This window comes from Drosophila suzukii, chromosome 2L, assembly GCF_043229965.1.
Source record: "Drosophila suzukii chromosome 2L, CBGP_Dsuzu_IsoJpt1.0, whole genome shotgun sequence".
In the NCBI taxonomy this organism is placed as follows: domain Eukaryota; kingdom Metazoa; phylum Arthropoda; class Insecta; order Diptera; family Drosophilidae; genus Drosophila; species Drosophila suzukii.
The window spans coordinates 4566498-4589310 of record NC_092080.1 but is presented as its reverse complement, the minus strand read 5'-3'; the positions used below and the strand labels follow the sequence as shown (position 1 = coordinate 4589310).

General features: G+C 39.0%; 1 protein-coding gene across 13 annotated transcripts; it reads right to left on the bottom strand.

The window, feature by feature from the left end:
- Positions 1 to 32: 32 nt before the first annotated feature.
- Pvr (PDGF- and VEGF-receptor related) lies at positions 33 to 22365 on the bottom strand. 13 transcript variants are annotated; one of them, XM_017087702.4, is made up of 19 exons: positions 22177 to 22365; positions 10587 to 10781; positions 8549 to 9069; positions 7487 to 7661; positions 6787 to 6990; positions 6220 to 6368; positions 5970 to 6153; positions 5402 to 5871; positions 4970 to 4996; positions 4584 to 4893; positions 4066 to 4515; positions 3408 to 3887; positions 3143 to 3302; positions 2560 to 2789; positions 1781 to 2050; positions 1464 to 1713; positions 1334 to 1406; positions 1121 to 1271; positions 33 to 1010 (listed from the first exon to the last, which is right to left on the bottom strand). In XM_017087702.4, exons 2-19 carry the CDS (start codon positions 10654 to 10656, stop codon positions 433 to 435), a joined length of 4752 nt encoding a protein of 1583 aa, XP_016943191.3. In that variant the 5' UTR covers positions 10657 to 10781; positions 22177 to 22365; the 3' UTR covers positions 33 to 432. The 13 variants fall into 13 exon arrangements, with proteins under 13 accessions (XP_016943191.3, XP_016943245.3, XP_016943210.3 ...); XM_017087756.4 differs by having other exon boundaries at positions 33 to 860; XM_017087721.4 differs by having other exon boundaries at positions 7505 to 7661.
- Between the last annotated feature and the right edge of the window lie 448 nt (positions 22366 to 22813).

Here is a 22813-nt window from a genome sequence, read left to right as displayed (position 1 = left end):
GACCACTCTAGATAACAAAGCACTAGATGATATAGTTGTTATACCCATTGTATTTGAGTAGTCGAAAGTACATGCACACACAAAATACAAGACATTCAGTTACAGAGATAAGTTTAGGCTTAGGTCTAGACTAAATTAAAACATGAAATGGCATTAATAGTATATAACATGGAGTGAGTGTGGGTGGTCTTAAGTCTATATCAGAATCATAACAATGCCACTTGGTAGAATTGTTATCTTAAAGGCCCCTAAGCAGTTGAGTTGAAATTTCAAAGATTATATCGTGCTATATTATGTTTTCAGGAACCTGGTTTCCTAAGGCCAATAATGTATCAGTTGATTTCGTTTAGATTTGACTAATTTAAATGCCATTTAAAACTCCAACTGAGCTGTGAAGAGGTCTTAATCTTAGGCTAATGGCTCCGGGACATCCTAGTACCTTCGCTGCTCCTTCTCGTTGACGGTGGAGAGTGGCTGGTAGCTGGGATTCGAGAAGGCATCCGTGGGGGCACCGCCACCCCCAGCAGGAGCACCTCCACCACCGGTTGAGGTTTTGCCGGGTATATTCTTCCTGGGCGGCTTCACATTCACATAGCTTTCGGAGGACTCCCCATTGAGTTTCGTCTCCACATGATGGCGTGGCGAAGGCGTTGGAGTGACGTACTGCTGCTTGAGGGCCTGATTGAAGCGCCTGCCCTGATCCGGACTCTCCTCCGATCCCGTGGAGCGGCGATGCAGCATGGGTATCTCCTCCGGCGCCTGATCCGCCGCATCCACCGTCGGCAGGCCGTTCTTCTTGCGGAGCGGCTTACTCGATCCGCTGTTCAGATTGTTACTCAAAGTGGGCGAGTGCCGCTCTCCTGGGAATTGGAAAGTGGTTTCACTTGAGAAGTCCGGAAAGTCGGAGGCATCGTTTTCAAGACGCGTGGGTGAGAATATGGCGGTGCTGGCATCGGGTTCGGTATTCGGCGGATACATCGGAGTGTAGTCATCCGGCGACTCACAGATGTCTGTGAAGTTAGTGTGCCAGCGCGAATGGGTGCAATTGCATGTTTGGATGGTTGTGATTGTGCAGAGTTAGTAACCTGATCCATGGTCATGGCTGAAAAGAAATACTCACGGATCTTGGGTACTACGCGTCCATTTACGTAGCGCGGAGCGGAGGGCGCCAGCTCGTCAGGGGATCCCATCAGGCCCAGGTAGTCCGTAGTCTGGGTCTTCATGTACTCCATGTTGCTCTGCATGTACGGGTTGTTCAGGTCCAGGTAGTGCTGTAAGGTAAATGTTCACATATAACATTTGGTTTACTCGTTCTATAAAGAGGGGATCTTACATTGGCCACATCTTCACCCAGCATATTGCCAAAACGCTGTTCCAGCTCAGGGAACAAGGGTCTGCTCTCAGGACTGAAATAATATGAAATCATATAATATAATGTAATATAATCAAAAAGCAACACTCACTTCTTCCGCCAGCACTCTAGCATAATCTCGTAGAGCTCTTGATTGGCATATGGTGGCTTCTCCATGCGGTAGCCATCGTTCAGCTTATTGAACAACTCCTGGTTGGGATCTATGCCCGGATATGGAACCTTGGCCAGCGAGAACATCTCCCACAGGACAATTCCGTAGGACCAAACGTCGCTGTAGGTGCTGAATACATGATCGCTCAGGGACTCTAGCGCCAACCACTTGATGGGCAGTTTGCCACTCTCTAATATAAGGAGGAAAATATATTAAATAAATCTGAATATATACCTTTTACTTATTATTTTATATACCTGACTTTTTGTAGTTATCTGTTCGATACATGGATCGAGCCAGACCAAAGTCGCAAATCTTTACGATATTATTCTCACAGAGCAGAATATTTCTGGCAGCCAGATCCCCATGCAACACTTTCTTGGAGGACAGGTAATCCATGCCGCGGGCCACCTGGAAAGCCCAACTGATCAGATCCACTGTGGTCACTGTCATCGCCTCGTTGGAGTCTGTCTTGTAGTTGGAACGCCAGGCGGGTTGTACGGAGTTATTGGACATTATTTGATCATCTGTTGAATTTTACTAAGATTAGTTCAGTTGCTTAACAACGATGAGCTAAAGATTATATAGATCAAATTTTGAAACCACTTTGATAACATTTATAACCGAGAAATGGAAAAATGAAATGGAAAAGAAACAAATCGAATTTTTAAGCACTTTGAGGTCGTCTTCGAATTATTTCCGAGTTTCTTTTTTTTTACATTTTTATCTCAAGACGTTTAGGCTGCAAGAGATACTTCTCTGTTTTTTAGACCCCTCTTTTAAGGTATTTAAGATAAATAAAATCTCTGTAAAGTACTGTGATTACTGTGTACTTTGATTAATTCAGTGGTTAGTGGTCATTGACAGCAGATGCAGCGAATCGTGGTTCTGCTGATGACCACTGGTATAAATGGATGAAATGGAAGGGGTTTCTTATGAGACCAATGACCATACATGTTATTTAAAATTTTAAATTGGGTCTTAAGAGATCACGATCATAGCTTTCTCCGATATCTTCTAGAAATAAGACACCTACCTTCCGGCACTGTGGTCATCACGGTGGCACATGTGTCCATCTGTCTGTCGTAGCTGTAGGTGGCGTTTCCGGATCCGGGACGTCCGGCTCGGGTGCCCGATCGGGGATCATTGTCCGAGTTCCTGCGATGAGTTGGCGGTTGCGTGTTATTGTTGTGCGGTTCATTGACGTACGAGTGGATCGGAAAACCGATATTGGCGTATTTCAAGCCACCACCACCATTCGCATCGCTGTTAGTTGGAGTTTAGTGACCACCACAAGGACCCAGGGGGAGGCACATAGAGCGGGGAGCACAGAGGAGGAGACCACAACCAGGAGCGGGATCACAAGCACAGGTGCAACAACATTCAGTGTTTGGTGTGTGTGTGAGTGTGTTTGGAGTTTAGCAAGAGTTTATCACATAGAGGATCGTGTTTGTTTGATAGTTAGTCGGTAGTTAAGTTTTATCACAAGAGTACCAAAACCAAGAATCAAAACAATATAAGAGTTAGTCAAGACAACGGCTATCTAAAGTTAGGGTTAGTTTACTTTGACGTTTATCTTAGGGGTTAATAAACTAGTTTACTGGACCGTAAAAACTTACCGGTGCAGGTCAAAGTTGTCGGAAATGCGCTGGGTCATGATGGAGGGATCTATGTGATCGGTATCCGGATTAATTTGATTAATAAAGCACTTCCTGTTCCTCAGAAGGAAGTTCTGAATATTGCCAAAGCGACAGTACTCAACAATGACCATGAGTTCGCCTTTAAGAAATACAGGTATTTTGATATTATTATATACATTATAAGTTATTACCATAGTGATCTTGATATCATGATATATGAATATTTGAATTTCTCAGAACTTACGTTTTGCAATGTTTTTAGTGACGGCTCCCAGGAGATTGACCACATTTAAGTGCTGGCCCATATGGACCATTATCTTGAGCTCGGAGACCAGTGCCCTGACCACCTCGTTGTCGGCCGTTCGCTTGACCATCTTGACCGCCACCGTGGTGGTGGGCTCCTCCTTGAGGATTCCTATGGCTTCTCCCTTGAGCACCACGCCAAAGGCTCCGGCTCCCAGTTGCTTGCCCAGCGTTAGGTTCTCCCGCGGGAACTCGAATTTACGATTGTACGGCAAGAATTCCGCCTGCTCGTCCATGGTCATGTCGGGATTAATGTGACCCACGGCACCCTTCTCGAAGTTGGCCAAGCCAGCTTCCTTCAGTTGGAGATGCCGTTTGTGCTCCTTCTGATAGCGAATGGCCAGGAAGACGCACAGGCTGATCAGGATGAGAAAAAGTGTCACGCCGAACCACACCCAGGCCATGCTGATGCCGGGAAGATCTAAAAATATCATAAAGGAGAACTTATGAAGACCTATCTAGATTCGGGGAGGTTATCATTAATATGATGCCTTATAATGTAAAGGTGCTAATATATGAAATGAATCCTTATAAAATGTTTATTTCCCCTAAATAACCACATCTGAATGTTGAAATACCAATAATAAAGTCACACTCACCCGTAATAACCACCGTGAAGGACCTCTCGATCCTGTCCAACCGGTTCTCCACCTGGCATTTGTAGACGCCTTCGTCGCCGGGATAGAGGAACATGATCACCAGCTTGGAATCGTTTACTGTCATGTTTCTGAACTTCGTTTCGGTCAGCTCCTTGTCGTCCTTGTACCACCGCACCTTGGCCAAGGGAATCGCATCGGAGGCGCAATCCAGCTCCACGCCCTGGCCCAATTTACGCTTTATTTTCGAATGGTCCTTCAGGCTAGTGTCCACCCACTGAGGAGCAAAGGGATCATAGACGTTCAAGAATATCTCGCGACCGGTGTATATGGAGTGATTCGAATTGTGATAGGCCCGGCACTCGTAGGTCCCTTGATCCTTGTCAGATATCGAACTTATGTGAATGGTGCTCCTATAGGAGTAGTTGGTACGACTGGTTTCAGTTCGAACCACTGAGGGCGAAAGTGTTACAAATTTAATGTATTACATTAAATAAATTATGAACTTAGAAAAGTCTTACGTTCGGTCTCCTTCAAATCCTCGCCATCGAGGAGCCATTGAAGATTGCCATCGAAGTGATAGGCCAGCGCCTCGCAGGTAAAGTTCACATATTCCTCTTTGGCGATCTTGTGACTTTTATCAAAGCCATGGATGGTCATGTTCTCGGAAATATTACCAAGCAATACATGGGCCTTGGTCAAGGCTCTTCGCTCCTTTCCATTCACCTTGTTCTCGGCCACGCAGGTGAGTATTCCCGGATCCGTGGGCAGAAAGGACACCTCGTATATGCTTTCCACACTCAGTTTACCGGGTCTCGCCTTCGTCAGGAACTGTGGGTGGTGGCAAAGATTGATTGTAAATTCGGATCGAAAGGTTTAGGTTGTGGGCTATAAGCAATTATAGTACCTTATATTTCTCCTGCGCATCTGATGTCTGCAGTATGACAACACCAAACCATGGGACGGCACAGAAAAAGCAATTGAAAGATGATTAGGGACAAATACAAATAAAGTAAACTTAAATATAAAATGATTGGAAAATGTTTTTTCATATTCCTGGAGGCCACACAAGTCTCTAGGGTTTTCAAATTACTTTTAAATGTCAATTTAGGTATGTAAAAGGTGTATAAAAGTATGCAACAAAATATTTAAAGCTTAGAATGCGTATAAAAGTGTGCAACAACACTATGTAAAGAATATGACACAAAATTAAAAGCAAATAGGGGTAAAACCTTACACCGAAATACAAAGTATACACATAGTAAAAAGTAAATTGAGGTAAATCCTTATACCGAAATAAAGAGTGTGGACTTAGTTAAAAGCCAATCGAGGTACTTACACTAAAGTTATGTTCGAGCACGGAACACGTCGGCCATCGGGGCTCCAGGCTGCAGGGACGGAACAAGAAGGTGACTATCGCCGGCGGATGGGAGCGGACGGTGCACTCCAGTCGCGCCACCGATCCCACCTGGACGTAGACGTCCCCCATGCTCAGGACCGGACCGTCGCTCACGCTCACGTTGTACTCCAGCTGCACGGTCTCAAAGGTATTGGTGCCCCGCAGGACGTAGGTCCCGCTGTCCTCCAGCTGGGCATTTAGCACCTGGAGCATTGTGCCCAGCTCCTCGGAGAAGATCTTGAAGTTGTGCTCCGACTGTCGGACCTCGGTTCCGTCCGGCTTGAGCCAGGTGAAGCTGGGCGTCGGGTAGCCCTCGAAGTTGGCCCTCATCTGGATCGTGCGGTTGGCCATTTCCTGCACGTTGTAGTGCTTCGAAGGCTCGTACACCTTCAGGTAGCTTTCGTTTGGTCCTGTGGGTATAGGAATAATATGGTATTACCCATAATATACAAAAATTTACTCATTCTGCGTTTTTAAAAAATACTATTTTGTATGTTGTTAAACCCACCTAAAACTTTAATCATATATCTGACAAAGTATTTTGTATTTTGGGATTTATCGGTGGTTATGCACGTGTACAAGCCGGAATCTGTGCGTTTGGCGTTCAATACCGTCAAAATGCTTCTGCCCAACTGGTGGGTGCTGTTCCTAGTCTTGGGATCGGTTTCTGCTGTGGTGATATTGATGCGATTCTGTGGGAGAGCACAAAGATGGGTTGAGTTGCCTAGTATTTCAATTTCATATTTAGTTCTACTGACCTCATCGCGAGACGGTATTTCCCAGGCAATATGGTACAATGACTCAATCAAGGCCGACTGCTCGCACACGAGGGTGAAGTTGGTGTTCGTGATAACGTGATGATCCACGGAGGACTTGATCACGGGCTTTGGCAGGGGCTTGCCGCTTTCTGTGGCGTTGGTAGAGAGTTTAGCGTTATTAGATACCCTTCGCAAAGGACTGGGACTGGCCAGCAATGATACAGCTTCATGCAGATGGGAGGGGTTAGAGTGAGACATAGACGTGGACACAAATGGGTTAATGTTTTTACAGTACTTAGGTGGTAGGTGTTGGCCGGGATTAGTAACAAATAAGCTAGCTACAGCAGTTAAATCAGTCCATAACAAAATTAAAAGCAAAAACAAAGCCATAAGGTAAGGGATGCAAAACTTGATCACAGCCAGGACAACACAAGGGAACAGAAGAACAGATCAACAATGAATCAACAACAGATCAACAACACATCAACAATAGATCAACAACAGATCAACAACAGATTAGCAACAGATCAACAATAGATCATCAATAGCCAGGACAGTAACACTTACGCCCTGGTCTGGGTGAGGGAGACGCATTCATCGGTGCCAGACGGGCTGGACTACGCCTAACTCGATCCCAGGAAAGAGCACCATCACCATCAACACTGATAAGTGCCATTTTACTCGTCGATTGGTTAGTAACATCGCCATCGCCAATGTTAGTCAAGGCCCCCGATGTCGGAGGGCTGGTATTGGGACTTTCCAATCCGGTTTCTGGAGGAGTTAGCAGATTAACGTGACAGTGGGTTCGGGTAGTCAATCAATATTTGTAAATTTAAGAGCAAGGAATAGTGGGTGGAACATGGAGAAAGTGAGAAATACCATAGGTTAGCACATGTATATAACTTGCAAGCAGTGACATTATAAAACTTTCATTATAATGGTGATCAGAGAAATGTATATATATTTTTTTTAATTACAGATAGTTAATTTTTAAAAACCATTCAACACCAGTAGTTTTGAAGTCTTATTTTTAAAGCCAAATTAAATATCCTACTTCATTTTATTGAGTGCGTAAACAACTTGAGTGCATTCAAATTTTGTCTATTGGCTATAGAGTGTGTTAAAGCCATGAATTTCGAAGAGATTAGAACCTGGGCCTCAAAAAACCAAAACCTTAACCGCTTCAAATGATCGATTCCAAAAAGATAAAGCAATATTTACGACATGTATAGACGGAAATCACAAACTTTGGGGTGCAAAAACTCACTATCAATGTGACCGTTACCAATAAAGTGCACTTCTACGCTGGTATACTCCTCTTCGTTGTGCGGGAAGGGCGGACTGGGTCGACAGTAGTACTCGCCGCCATCCGTGATGCTGCGGATTTCGATGGTGAATCCCCTTTTCGGATCGTATCGACCCACAGATGTGCTGGAATATGTCTGCGCAGAGGCAAATGGGTCAGAATTGGGGTAATAAAATGGAAACCTAAGAAGCGGCCTATCAATACAGTTAAGGACTTGGAACTGGTTTGTTAATGCTACGCTATAATGGTAGGTATAATATCTATAATGATATGTCTTACATTTAGGCTTTCTGTACAGTATAGTATATACATTTATGGATCATAAGGGCGTAACTACAAATTGATATGCAAAAACAAACTGTGACATACTCTCTGTGTAGAAAACGTCAATGAGTCTAAAATTGTTCGTCGAATTGCAATACACGTAACCGTCCATACGGCTTGTGACATGGAAGGTGAAGCCCCACCTGGGGTGGTACCTCACACTCTTGAAGAACTTCGGACTCCCCTGAATCTGACCATTCGATCGGATTAGCCATCGTGCGTTCTGCGCGCCGGGAAAAGAAATTCATCAGTTGAGAGGTTATGCCAGTAAGACCAAACTGTTATAATCTATATCCATTATATAATAATCTTACAGTCTATATTATAACGTTTGTCATCAATCAATAATATTGCTTTTTAAATACATACATTCTATTATACTCCGGACTAAGTTTTAAAATTTGAGGATTATCAAAAACATTTTTTTTAAATCGACGAAGAAATCATAAATAAAGTAATTCGACTTATACAATGCGCTGATCCAAAGGGGATTTAAAGGATAGATCCATCCAATCGAGTGAAAGGTAAAATACAATGTTATTAATTGCATTCATATTTGTAACAAAAAAACATAAAGAAATATTGTCCAAAAATTTCTTAACATATAATAATAATGAAATACTTCCTCCTAAAATTCTTCTGCGGTGGATAAATGTTGTTTTTTTTTGGTTTCAAAACTATAAGATCCCGTCCACTTACCTCTCCATTGTTGGTCTCCAGCCACACTTCTGTATCGGGCATAGCTGGTCTGCAGGGTATCACCACGTCGGTATATTGCAGGGCATTTATGGAGCTGATGGCGGGCGCCAATTTGCTAACTGGGTCGTTCACGTACACGTAGATGGAGCTGGCCAGACCCTGGTTCACCAGCTCGACCATCGCCTCATCCGACTTCTCCGAGATCTTGTTGTATTCCGAATCCTTGACGCAATAATAGGCACCCACGTCGTCGGCCGTCACCTCGTAGAGTGTTAGGCTGGTGCCATATGGTCGTGCCGGATCCTCTGTATTATCAAACCGATCCCCCGCGATTCCCTGCAGATGATCAACAGAGCTGGTCCACCAGACCATCGGATCCTCGCCCTCGCATTTCAGCGTGGAGCTTGTCTGGGCTTCCAGAATTATGGAGCTCTTGCAGGGCGTCATCAGGGGAGCTCCATTCTCGCCGCCGCAATTCTCGGTGCTATCATCGGGATCCGGAGAGAACGATTGCAGCGGTACTGAAAAATGTAAACAGAATATTTTGTATATCAAATATATAACCTTTATAGTTTTTGGAAACATTATTAGTTGATATTTTATAAAGGTATACTACTTATTTGTATATAGCCCTATCTTTTTAAAGCCTTTTCTCTCTAAATACATAAATACACCAACTGAAATCTTTTGATATTTAAATAGTCTATAGACTGTTTTCATAAGTTTTTTTGCAGTACAATATATTATAACTCATTATTTACCTTGTGTGCTCTAATATGTACCTAATTTATAATGATAATATTGTTTTCTGTGTATGACAGAAGGTCAACTGTACTCGTACATTGTTCATTGATCGCTCGAATGCCCTACAACGGAACACTTCACATGCCTCTTTATCTATTGCCGGGTTGTAGCCTCCGGTTTCCCCCTTGGAAAACCATATCCCCAGCCACTGGTGGCGCTATAATAATGGCCTCAAGTGATTTGCGGTTGAGCGACCCTCTAGGGAGCGCCATGGGCGCAGTTGTACAATCCTTCACCGATCCCGAGTTTCGTAGTCTATTGATCAGGGGGTATCCCCATGGCTACGCCTCTGGTGTGGCATCTCAACTAGTTTGTTTTGCCTCTTTGCCTCGGAATCAATTATTTGTTTACTGCGATAACAATTGCGTTGATGATAGGCGTATTATATTATGCTCGTTGCGATGCCTCGTGCATTACATATGTACATATATGTTATGATTTTGTGTAAAAAAAATGTAGGTACATAAAAATAGCATCACAATAACTAATAATAAAACACTTGAATTAGTTAGATAAGAAGCACGTCTTGTCTAGAATTCGGAGGTTTATCAAGCTAGGTTCAAAGTGCGAAGCGGTGTCTGTAGACTGGAACTCTGAGATCTGTCTGGGCTGGTTGAAGCCTGAAGATGAGCAGACTATATCATCACACAGAGAAAAAGTAATACTACCTATAATAATTTATTATTATATCAGCATTAATTATTATTCTTATTTGATGTATTAAATATTGAAAGCCTCAGTTTCTTGGATATACAGTAATTCTTTTTCCAATCTGCATAGGTTTAAACCATTTTAATAAGTAAGCATGTTTGTAGGAGTGGTACCTTTCAGGATTTTCTTTAAGTGCATTAAATGAAAAAATATTATTTGAAGTGAGTTCTATCGCAATAATTCAGATAACTAAGTTGTTTTTTGTACAAAAAATTAGCCCATGAAAAAAGGTATTACTTATAATTAAAGATACGTTGTCCCTGTTATTTTGATGTTCTTTCTTCAGTGCATTTAATTATAAAGAATGTGAGATTGTTGTTGACAGGAAGCAAGTGCCCACACATAAACATCAGTGCATATTCCCAGATATGTACATATTTTTTTTTTAATTGTGCAAATTGAAAGCGTTAGCCATTGTGTGTTTTCATTGCTTTCTCTTATCAGTTCCATGAAACTCTTAAAATAAAATCGAATCTCTAGAAATACGGGTTTTTTTGAATGGGATTTGCCCAAGGCTACTTACGTGCATCGCTCCACGGGATCCAAGCGATCAGGAGCAGGGGCAGCAGAGTCCTCCTTATAAGTATGGCCATCTGGCAGATCGTTTGTGTGCTTTGCGCTTGGATTTTTTGCTAATTTTATTCTCCTAAATATTCACAATTTTAACACATTTGGCAAAGTAATGCCATGGTCACGCTGGTAGACACTTAGCGCTGCACTGTAAAAAACAAGATGTGATTTATGGCGTTTTAAAAAGTTATTTGGTGGTGCTATGAACTTGGTTTTTAAATATTTATCTATATTGTTTTAACGTTCTGGTGCGGCTTACGTCTTTTTACGAAAATAAATAATGAATCACATAAAATGCTCACTTATTGTTGATAGATTTAATGTGCATATATAGAAATAATGTTTATAATAAATGCATTTTACATTTAAGCAGAAATTCAATTGTGCTTTGTTTGATACTTTTAATTTTTTAATTTATGAATAGCATTAAAGCAATAAAGCTTATTGTTTTCGATATTTTTGTGTTGCCCTCGTAATCGTAAGAATGTTATATTATTTATGAATATAAATACTATTTTTTTGTGACTTTTGTTTTCTACTTCAATCCGATTCTCACGCACAAGCGAACAACCCAACGATCCGAGAAAGAATAAAGCTTTTCGCTGGGTTGTTGGAGTGTAGCAGCGATAAGCATTTCTGTATGGGCTCTGCAGTTCATTCAGGCCCGATATTTTTTGATAAGAAGAAAACCATTTTGTATGTCTACCAGATATTATGCTCACGCATAAACAACAGCAACAATACAATGCGCAAGACATTGCTTCATTATTTTTGTTTTTTGGTGTCATATCCGTTTTTCTGAAATGAGAGTTTCCGGGTGATAAGTCTTTTGGGGGAGGGGAAGGGGTGGAAAGAAAGGGGGAGGGGGTGGGCCACACCTAAGAATGGGGCAACAGGTCATCCACGTGGTCATAACTCACTGTCACACACGATGAGCTAGTTTAAGTCACTAAATGACAACGGGACATGCACAATTAAACAAGTTGAACAGCCATTTTCCACACGGCCACAAAAATATAAAAATAATAACATAAACAAACATAATTATTATTATAAAATCTAAGAAGTTAAATGATATTATCCTAAAGATCTTATAGGGACAAACGGAATTTTAATACAAATAAAAACATTAACACCATGGTTTCCATGTCGTTATACACATTGTTTTTACCCTTGCAGAGATTTTACCATTTTTTCAGAAGTTTCAAATAAAGTTATTAGTTGTATATAAAAAACAGTGCGTTCCCTCAAAACAGAATTCTTTGTTAAAAATATGTGTTTTAGAGACAATCGAAATATAAATAAAAAATAAAAGCATGAACACCATGGTTCCCAAATTGATATACACATTTTTTGTTTCCTTGTAGAGGTCTTATCATTTTGTTCAGAAGCTTGAAATTCAGTGATGGAAAGTATTCTCGTTCCCCCGAGAGCATTCTCTATTATAAAACCATAGGGACCCATTCCCACAAATAGATTTTTTCAACATAAACACCAAGAATGATATATTCTACAATATATAGGTCATACTATATTTGTATAATTTGTTCTTATAACGGCAAGGTTATGTAAAGTACGACTGATCTAAGATTGTCATTGCTTTTGAATGATATATTCTACAATATTTAGGTCATACTATATTTTTATATCTTGTTCTTATAACGGCAAGGGTATGTAAAGTACGACTAACCTAAGATTGCCAATGCTTTTGTTATGTTTCACATTTTCTTATGCTGATAACATATACTTATCATGTCAGCTTGGTTTTTATTTTAAAGAAACATAGTGCTAAAACCCCAGTGCTTGGCTTTTAACCTGCAAATGAGAAAATGAGTTCAAATATAACGATCATTTTCTGAGAATTTGCCATAAATATGGTTTGATTATGTTTCATAAGAAATGGAATTTTATCTATACCATATGGAATAACTTGTGTGATTTCTGTATAATCCAATAATTGGATAAAACTATCGTTTAAGAATTTGTAAAAAGTATTACAATTTTATTACGTTAATCCCTTTAAGGTAATAGTATTTTTACAGGCGCCATCGTTTGCCGGCAATTAGAGCCAACGAGATGGCTTCTGATGGGCCACTTCCGCGGGGGTGTCGTAAAATTGTAATCCCTCTTTGTCCAGAGACAACAAGTGTCCCGACTCCTCGCCTGACATCAATAAACTGGAATTTAATTTGCTGGCAAACTTTGAGAGGGCACTCCTCCAGCGCCTTCGTGATGACATTTTGGCCTAGACGACTTGTTGTGGCTAATTGCCAGTTGAGTTGGTCGGCAAACAAAGCCATTCATCTTTGTCACTGCCGTGACTCGAGGTCAGCTCCCAGCCCTTTTTATTGGCTAATTGAAAATGCTCTGGTTTTCACCTGGCCCACATCTGCAGACCACATGAGCATTGCGGATTAAACGCAATCAGCTGGCAAATATTGCCTCGGTCGCTAATCACCTGTGAGGAGTAGCTAATGGCCCGATGAAAAGGCGAAAAAGTAAGACGATACCATGTGGAATACCCTTTCTTAAAAGTATGTATTTTATTAAAGAGCTTGTAAATCATTCTAATACTTTTTGAATGAGTTTTTCTAGCAATTTGTACTTTGAAAATAAGAAAAAAGTGGTATTTATTATAAAACAATAATGTATAAATGTTATATTTTTGATATATTGACTCATTTCGGGTTTAAGTTGATTGTAAAACTGCCCATTTCTTATCCCTTTCCTCCAATAGCTTCCGGCTTAGAAAAATATCTTAAACACACAATTATAACTGACCGGATCTGCATCATAAATTCCTAGAGCAGATCGGATGGATGGTCTCTAGTGAAACTCCATACTCAGTAGCCGACAGCCTATCAAATGTGTCTGGTAAAAAGTATCTGGTCAGCAATATCTTTGACTTTGACGAGGGGAACTGGCAACTTTTGCAACTCCTTTTTCTGCCAGTCACTTAATACACTGAAAAAAATTGCGGGAGATGATAATTAATGAGATGAGATGATAAGCCATCAAATATTAATTCAAAAATTGTAAATGAAAAAAATAAATAGATCATCAGTGGTTATTGAACCCTGATGTAAAAAATATATTATTATTATAATACATTTAAAAATATAAGTTAATATTACTAAATCTTCAAATTTTCACTCACATATTAAAAAAGGAAAAAAATTAATGTCTCATCAGTGGGAATTGAACCCTGTTTTATTTATTAATGTATTTAAAAATATATTATAACTACAATATATTTAATAATATGAGTTATTATTATTAAATCTCTAAATTTTAACTCACATATTAATAATGAAAAAAATTTCATGGGTCAGCAGTGGTTATTGAACCCTGATTTTTTGGTAACTAATTTTAATTACCATTCAAAATCGACCTGTTTTTTCCGTGCACTGTTTTGTGTTGTGGCTGGAATGCATGTTGTCATGGCGACACGCCCACTTTGCCATTTTCAAGGGCGTCCATGGGCTGTGGCACTTTCCTTCATCCCCGACTGCGGCTATTTATATCTGGGCAACATTCTTCCTGCAGTTTTTTAAGTTCCTCACGTGCCCGTGACGCAAATTACTGGGCGCCCTAATTGCAGTCCCAGCTGCAGGCAAATCCCCTTTTCAGCTCTGATATTCCTCTGATTGTTTTTTCGCAGCCCACGGAGCGCAGGTCGTGCAATTAGCCCGAACATAATGAGGCCAGTGGGCAGGAGGGTTACGAGGGGATTGGAATGGGGATCCCTATCTTGAGTACACATTTCTGCACTTAGTCATTTTTCGTGGGCAGACATAACCCGATTGTTCCACTTTTTGGCTTATTATCCAGTTTTTATCCAACTTGTTTTTGGTATTTTATTTATAAGGTCAGAAGAATAATATTGATAATCGATTCGATGATATCTTTTCAAAAGAAAATAACTGTATGTATGTAGATCATAAAAATATCTTTATATATATATAATCAAGAAATTAATTTAAATGGGTCAAGGTAATTTTTGAAAAAAGATTAGTTGGGATCAAAAAGCTTAAATAATAACATTTAAGTTGGAAAAGAAAACTTTTAATTTAATATCCAGCAATATTTAAATATTTTCTCAGTGTATCATTGGAATTTATTAGAATTTTTCATCTGTCTTGTTTGAAGAAATGAAAACACATTTTCCCCATAATGGCCAAATCGTATTACTAAGACTTTTCTCTATTGCATTTTTCTTCACACTCTCTCAGATTTCTCAAAAGCTAAAGTATTTTTGTCAGAAAACAAATGGTTATAATTAATAAAACATTCATGCTATTTAAGTCACTCTAGAATTCAAGAGAGGCGAGACCCATATCGATATTTAACATATGTTTATCAGACAAATGTTTACGGCCTTCATTATACGACTTATAATAAATAACAAAGAATGACGTCATTGCATGGTCGAGTGGCGTTGCCTTAATTCGTTCATTCATTCGCCGATGTCCCCCCATTTAATGATCCCCCTCCCACTTGCCTTCACTACGTCCATGGTCACTCATGTGTGACGTTTGCATTCACGTTTTCGTTTCAGGGGCCCCCATGAAAATCTGTTTACATAAGTGACAAGATTTGCGTACTAATTAAAATGCCTCATTCTCAGCAAACAAACACCTTCGGTTAATTTTATATGTGCGTAATATTCAAATGTGTATTCTACTTATATGTAGTAAATATTATATAGTACGCAAACCGGTTGACTGACTGCATTTGTAAGGGGAGAACTTTCCTTGAGAGCAAGTGTCTCCTTGCATTATCATCATTGCATTGCATTGATCGAACACTTATTGAGAAATCTTTTGTTTTCAAGAAGTGATCTTGCGGCAGAATATAAACAATATATTTTTAAGGAGATAATCATTAGGGAGCTAACAAGGTTAAAAAAATCTAATTGTTTTAAAAAGAAAACAAATCTTTAATAATCTATAAGTATTTATGAAAAAAATTATTTAAAATATAAAAGGAAAACAAATTAAAGAAGTAGATCCTATACTTATTGCGGTTGTCTTTTTTTATAATTCCTTGATATTAAAGTTGTGGTTTTATGTTTTAGAAAAATCTAACTATTATAAATAAGGCAAAAACCAAATAAACAGAGAGAAATAAATGTTGAAAACCGAATAATAAGTATTGTTGATCATAACTGATGTGTGACTCTAACTTTTGACGTAGGTTCTACTCATTTCTCAACCCTAAACATTTTTCATATCTTCAAATTGTATTTTTAGAAGGCAGATATGCTAGCACTACCCTTATAAAAAAAATAAGTCAACAGTTATCACAAATGGTTTTAGAGATCTAGATTTAGAATTACTCACTGCAGTCTTTGGTGATTTCCCACTTTTATTTATACTTAAACATTTCTTTCTTAGAAACAAGTGATAAACTTAAGCACACTTTAGAAGTGAATTTATGCACTGACCCAATGTTTATTTATGGGGAGACAAGAAAACTCTTTCATGCGTTTTTGCCATAAAAAAAAGCTGGCCATTTCATGTTTTGCCACCATAAACACACAACATTCTTATTAGTTCCATGTTTTTCCAGCCAAAAAAAAAAATAGAAAAAAGAATCCAGCATTTTTTACGTCCAAACTTTTGACAGTTTAACGTTTGGCCGGAAAATCTTTCAACAACATTCGGTTCTTTATGGCCAATAAATGAAAAAGTTGCTCAGCTCGTGCTTTTCACTCGTTGCATGTGCAACAGATTCATTTCGAGGCTTTTTGTTTGGTTTCGTCTGGGTTTTTCTTTGGTTTTTGTGGTTTTCTGTCACGTGTGTTTCCCGTCTGCGATTCACGCCCCTGCACTCCAAAATTTTACCATTCTACGTGTCTGGCCTTTAAATGCCGACCCTCGTCATTGGGGAAATTTTCCTGGGGCTTTCCACCTCGGTCCATTTTAATTTGGAACTCCTTTCCTCAAATTGAATTTTCTATGGCCCACAACTCAGAGTTTATTTCTGCAATTATCTGGAGTCGAGAAAAAGTGTGTGTCTCTTTCTTTGGATTACCTTTGTTTTTCATTGCGTCCCAGGAAAATTTACGACTCTTTCGCCTGAGTTTTCCTGGGCTTTATTTGATTTTCCCCCGTTGACCTTTGCGTTTGCCGCTAAAGTCAAGTGTTTTTATTATCCAGCCTTTGTTTTCCATTTCAATTGAAATTTTGCCCGCAACAACTTAATGGAAAGTTTGCTGGTACACGAATTCTGCGATTGTGAATGCAATTGCAAACATGCCGCTGGCTCTTGGCCAAAATAATGAGCAGAAAACCCCGAGGAAAACACACCGAAAATATCAGGAAATATTTCTATGCATCTGCAGTCTGCCTGGAAAAGGGGTCTTTGGTGGGGTTTGGTTCATTAAAATTCAAAAAAGCGCCACGCAGCCAAATGGAAATTTGCAATTTGGGCCAAGCTGAGATTTGCTGCCTCGTAAATCAAACTATTTGTCAATTGCCAGCCATCGGTTAACATTTTGCTATCGAGATCTGGGCCCAATCTGCCCACCCAGGCTCAAAAAATAGAAAAAAATAGAAAAACACCGTGTGGGCCTATAACCAACTCTCGCTTCTTTGGCCCAAACCAAATCATTCTGCATAATGACGCGACTTTGGCACAGTTTGCGTGTCTTTTGATGGCAGATGGGGGCACTGGTGACATGGTAATGTTTCATTACAGGGAATGCCAGCTAATTCCATTAACCAAGAGGCTTTCCCTGGGCAGCCAAATGTCCATAAGTAGGCGTGAGCTAACCGGGAACGCTAATGATCCTAAGGATGACATGAGAAATGGTGGAAAGCCAAGTTTTTCGGAAAATAAAATGGAAATAACTCTGGCAGTGCACCTTATTTCTTTCACAAGAAAAGAACATAACTTTCCACAAAGTTTTGGGATGACATAATTTATAATAAAAGATTTGTTTTTCTCGCCTAATTGAAAGAAATTGACAAATTTGCCATTTTTTTAATTACCATAACTTGAAGAACAAACAATTAAATTCAACGGTGGCTGGAAAATTAATTTAAAAAGCGTTTGCTCAACAGATTAGCAACGTTTAGAGTCCAAGTGTGCTATAAAAATATATATACACCCTACATTTCTATCCAAAAATGGGTAAATGCTCTTTAGATATTATTTTACAGTAGAGATTGCTTTAATAAAACCGCTAAAAGTTGTTGACAGTTATGCTAATTTAATAATATATAAAAAAAAAAATTGAAAAATGTATTGTTATTCTTATTTATGATAAAGAATTTAAGTAAATCGTCTCTGAAAACCTAATTTTGGACCCAAATACTCAACAGGTTAGGTACATTACAGTCAAAGTGTGCTATAAAAATAAGTTCCTTCTGCAAAAATGGTTAAACGTTCTTCAGAAAATGTTTTACAGCAGACTTATTACTATAAAAAACCAATAAAAGCTGATGACAGTTCCAAGGTAATTTGCCAACCAAAGTGCGGAGAATTAATAGATCTGGACTTGATTAATTAAGCAGACATTTTGGCGCCATCGCCATAAGATCGAGGTCAATTGCTGGTGGAACATCTTGTTTAATGTCTCTTGTCGGACTCTAATTAATTGATATATGGTTTCAGTAGTAGACCCCGCCCCTCGGTTTTTTTATTGACAATTTTTTGTGTCTCTTTTTTTTGGGTAAGTGCAGCTCCCGCTGTGAATTCCGCCCACAAACAAAAGCGAGTTGTGCAATTTATGTGTTGGCTCTATCTTTTTTTGAGCTGTCAGCCACGCCCACCGCCCACGTTACATTCCCAGCTGAGAAATTGAAATACGGGCTTCTGTACCCAGATCTAATGCATTTTTGAGGCGATAGCAGCAGGCAGTCTGCAGTCGGCTAATCTGCAAGACAAATGCATAAACAACATTGGAGAGACAAACAAAAGTGAAGCCTTGATAAATTTGCAACTGCAACTGAAGAATGAGTGAGGAAAATCAGTGGCCAATACCCGAGAAGCTGCCAGATAAAGTCAGCCCTTATAAACAGACTGTTGCTGCGAGCTGCGGGCGCGCTTAAAGATACTTTATCTTGCAGATACTGATACCGATTATCACCACGAACCTTATCGCAGTTTCGCAACTTCCTATCTTTACCACTCTTAAAAGGCGTTATGATAAGACTTGGTAGTAGATAAATATATTTTCTACTCTTCTCCACCGGTCGTTAAATAATACTTTAGCACTAGCAGCGAAATTAATTAACCAACCTTTTGCATAACCCGCAAAGAAAGTCACATGAAATAAAAGTGAAATTGCCGGAGAGCAGGTAATGTATCTCTTAGCTGAGTCATTTGGGAAACTTTTTTATTTAGTTTAGTTAGCTTATTGTGTAACCCTTAATCCCCAGCCTTTTATAGATCTAGGGAAAAATGATTTCTTTTATTTTCCATGAACAGTGCCAGTGAAATTGAATAGCTGGCACTCTGCCCACATATTATACAACTACAACGCGTGGCGACAACAAGTTGTTGACCAGCTGCTTCAAAAAAATATATAGAAATGTTATATGCATTCACTTAATAGCCGACAAGTGTTTAATTTGTTTGTTTTGGATTTCGCCCGATTAATAAATAAATATAGCCAAAGTATATAGCTCATTTCGTGCCTTGCCCTGACCTCAAAACATCGAGGAAACTGGCATGATGTTTTATTTTGTTTACTGAATGCATTTCTAGGTTGGACATGATTGGGTGAGTTGGTTGCTTTTTAAGTTATATTGCAGATTTATTGCCATTTTGTAGTAGTTGGTATCTAATCTAGGGCTCAGGTGAAATTCTAAAGGCCTGCTCCGCCATTTTCCCAAGATTTATGGTCGGGCCAACGTTAAACGCTTACTTTAACCACTTTGCCATGCAGACAGCTCCGATGGCCTGGCCAAAAATATTTATTATTTATGTTCTGACACAGACAGCAGCGGATGTATAGAGTCGAAGGTGTCCATTCATAGAATGCCAAACCCAAACAAACCGCACAAAGCGGCGTGAAAACGTGTTCAATGTTGGCCGAGACTGGCGGAGATTGTGCACCGAATGGCTTTTATTTATGGCTATTGGTAACCGGCAAATTCAATTAAACAGATATTATCTCAAACTGTTATTTATGCTCCAATTCGATTAAAGAGGTAAGGGGCTTATCTAGTGCTTTACCTTAAAACTCCCCCAGCTTAATCCCGAAACTGAGGAAAACTTTGTAAGGTTTCTAGTACATACATGTTATGAAAACCTATATATTATAAGAAACTTAACTTTTGTTCCTAATCAAAGCAAAAACCCCAAAATCATGTGGCACCTATTTAGCTTTTATGACGGATGTCTAAATCTCTCAGGTTTCTAAGCCACTGAAGATTATCAGTCAAATTAAGTAGTATATATAAAACAAAAAAGAGAATCTTAACTTTTTCTTGTACAAAAAATCATGTGTGTGATCGGAAATCTCAACCTCTGTGACTTATAATTAAAATGATTTTATTTCCTAGCTATCAGTTGAATACATTTATATACTAAAATAGTAAAGAGCCTAAGCTTGTTCTAGTACAAATGTAACCAAAAACTCATAAGACTATGTTGCAATATTATATTTTTTATAAGCGTATGTCTAAATCTCTGATCTTCTAATTCTCTAAATATTATAAAGATTTTGTTTCATACCTGTTAGTTATTTAAGTGTAATAATATAATGTATATTAAAATAACTACAGGACATTATCTTGTTGCTATACAAATCAAACCAAATTTCATAAGATCATGTGGCACCAATAAACTTTTTATGAGCGGAAGTCTAAATGTCTGGGGATTTTGAAGGCTCTAGAGATTATAGATTTTATTTCTATCACGTGTATCAGTTATTTTAATTTCACAATTGTTTGACAGATTTCCCTTGACACTTTTTTTGAGTACTTCGAAGACTCTTTTGTTGTATCTAAGACCCTTCTTTCTAATGAATAATTGACTAATGATGTGATTGATCACTGTAATGGAAGAATAAGTATGGTTTTCTATTTTCTAGATTTACAAATGATTATTTTTCTCGGTGCAGAACAAGTAATTTATTCGTAATGGAACCCCATACTTCAGCATAATCAACTGCCGTAAAGTAACTTTAATTTGACACCAACGGGGGGTGCGCATATCTCGTGGATACCTGGATACTTGGATACTTGGATAGTTGGCCATAAGCTCTGTCTGATTAATGTGCCATGTGCATAATGGAAAGGTGTGAAAAAGAGGTGCAAGTGGTCACTTATTAAGTAGCAATGTGAGGAGCACAATTTCCAAGAACCGCTTGTACCAATTGATTTTTCTGGCTTATAACAACGGTTGTAAGGTGAATTCCGGTAAATATTTATGCTGGCCATTTCTGCTGACATTTTTATGACTCAAGCACCGGACTCCTGAATGTTTTTCCCTCAGTTTCCACTCGACTCCAGTGCGGAAAAGTGATTGACGGACAATTAACAGCCCGACCAGCCTTTTGAAGTGGTCAAAGATAAATGGAGCAGTGTGAAATGGGAGGTCTGTCTTTAATAAACAAATTGGGCACAGCACACTGGGCAATTGGAGTGGCCCAATTGGAGGCAATGAATTATGGGCCTTTGATTCGATCGGAACTTCTGTATCCTGAGTCACGTTGGGGGAAATGTATCAACAGTTTTCGGTTTGGTCAAGAAACCGAATGGAAGAACCGGTTTAAGAAGTTCACTATATAGATATCACCATACATACTCCACAAACTCAGCTGGCCAGGCAAACAAAAGAAAGGTGAACTCTTCCTGTTTTTGTACAATTTTGTGGAACAACAGAATGAGTAATAGGTAAATCTTAGGTTTACCAATATTTCATAGTCTTACGCAGTCTACCGTTTTACCGCAGCAGCTTGGCAACCACAAACAACGTGGAGATATAACAATTACAGTCACGATCGTCGATGAATCACGATTTTGAATACCTTACTCCGGTGTTTGTAGTCTCGTTTACTTGGAATGCCGTTGACGTATACGCACATATTTGTATACCCAACACTTATCAATGAAAAAAACACCAGGCTTTGATAATACCACGCACACAAACACACACTGTTAAAAAGGTCAGCGATAATAGATAGGAAACATATATTGATTATACATATATAGGATTATGCTATATATGCACAGTGACTTTTTTGGGGGTTCTTGAAATTGCATTGAGTTGAGCAATTCGATTTTGGGGATTACAATTCAATATCACTCGGAACTCTTGTCAAACACCTGTTGCTGTATTTGTATTCGAAGTCGTATGCTTATTGGGGTTCCGTATCTGTGTTTGTTTTTATACTTTTGCCAAGGTGTGGGTTCTCGTTCTCTCTCATCGATAACTAAACTTTCGAGTGCGGATTCATTTTCTTAGCACCTTTGATGCATCACTTATTTGTATATATATACGATACGGCACGATTTGGTTTCGGTTTTCGTTTTCGTTTAGATATCATATGATATTATATGTTTTAAACTTCCAAATATAACGCTTACGTTGTGGATTTTTGTTTAACACTTCTTGCGTGGGGGACTTTTATATTGGCGGCTGTTAAATAAAATTCAGCAAATATACTGCGTCGTCTGCAAAGTTTGAACAGTTTGCCACCGAACTGAACGAGTTGAAAGCCCGCGATATAATATTATTCCGCTCTGACGTCTGAACAGCTCGAAAAGTTAACGCGAACTAAATAACGAGCTAAAAATTGAATGGAGTCACGCTGCCGAACGGCGATGCCATATCGCTTAGAAAACGACCCATGCGGCCGGACTGTTTAAAAAAGATGCCGCCAGTGATGCCGAGATTTTCGGCTGCCGTACTAAATTTTGGATCGGTTGAGTTCTTAGATTAAAATGGGTTTAGTAATTTTAAGTACTTTTCCTAAATATTCATAAAATTATCAATTTAGTAAAGAAAATTTTACATAGACTGTAATAGCACAGAAAGTCACTATCGTTTGAAAAAATAATTTACAGCACTCCAAAATTTTTGGAACCATATTAAAATTCTATGATTCGGCAGGGAATACAAACATTTTTAAACTATTTCAAAGATATTATATTCACTTAGAATCCTTTATGTTTACAAAAAATTTTCATTCTCTCGTATTGTTTTAAGTCATTATAGAGATTC

Bases quoted from the DNA above. Each gene is read 5' to 3' on its own strand.
- Pvr (XM_017087702.4), bottom strand. From the start codon at position 10,656: ATGGCCATACTTATAAGGAGGACTCTGCTGCCCCTGCTCCTGATCGCT. The intron at 3,303-3,407 runs GTAAGTTCTGAG...TATTTCTTAAAG, and splicing joins CACTAAAAACATTGCAAAAC to GCGAACTCATGGTCATTGTT. The intron at 1,272-1,333 runs GTAAGATCCCCT...TTTACCTTACAG, and splicing joins TGGGTGAAGATGTGGCCAAT to CACTACCTGGACCTGAACAA.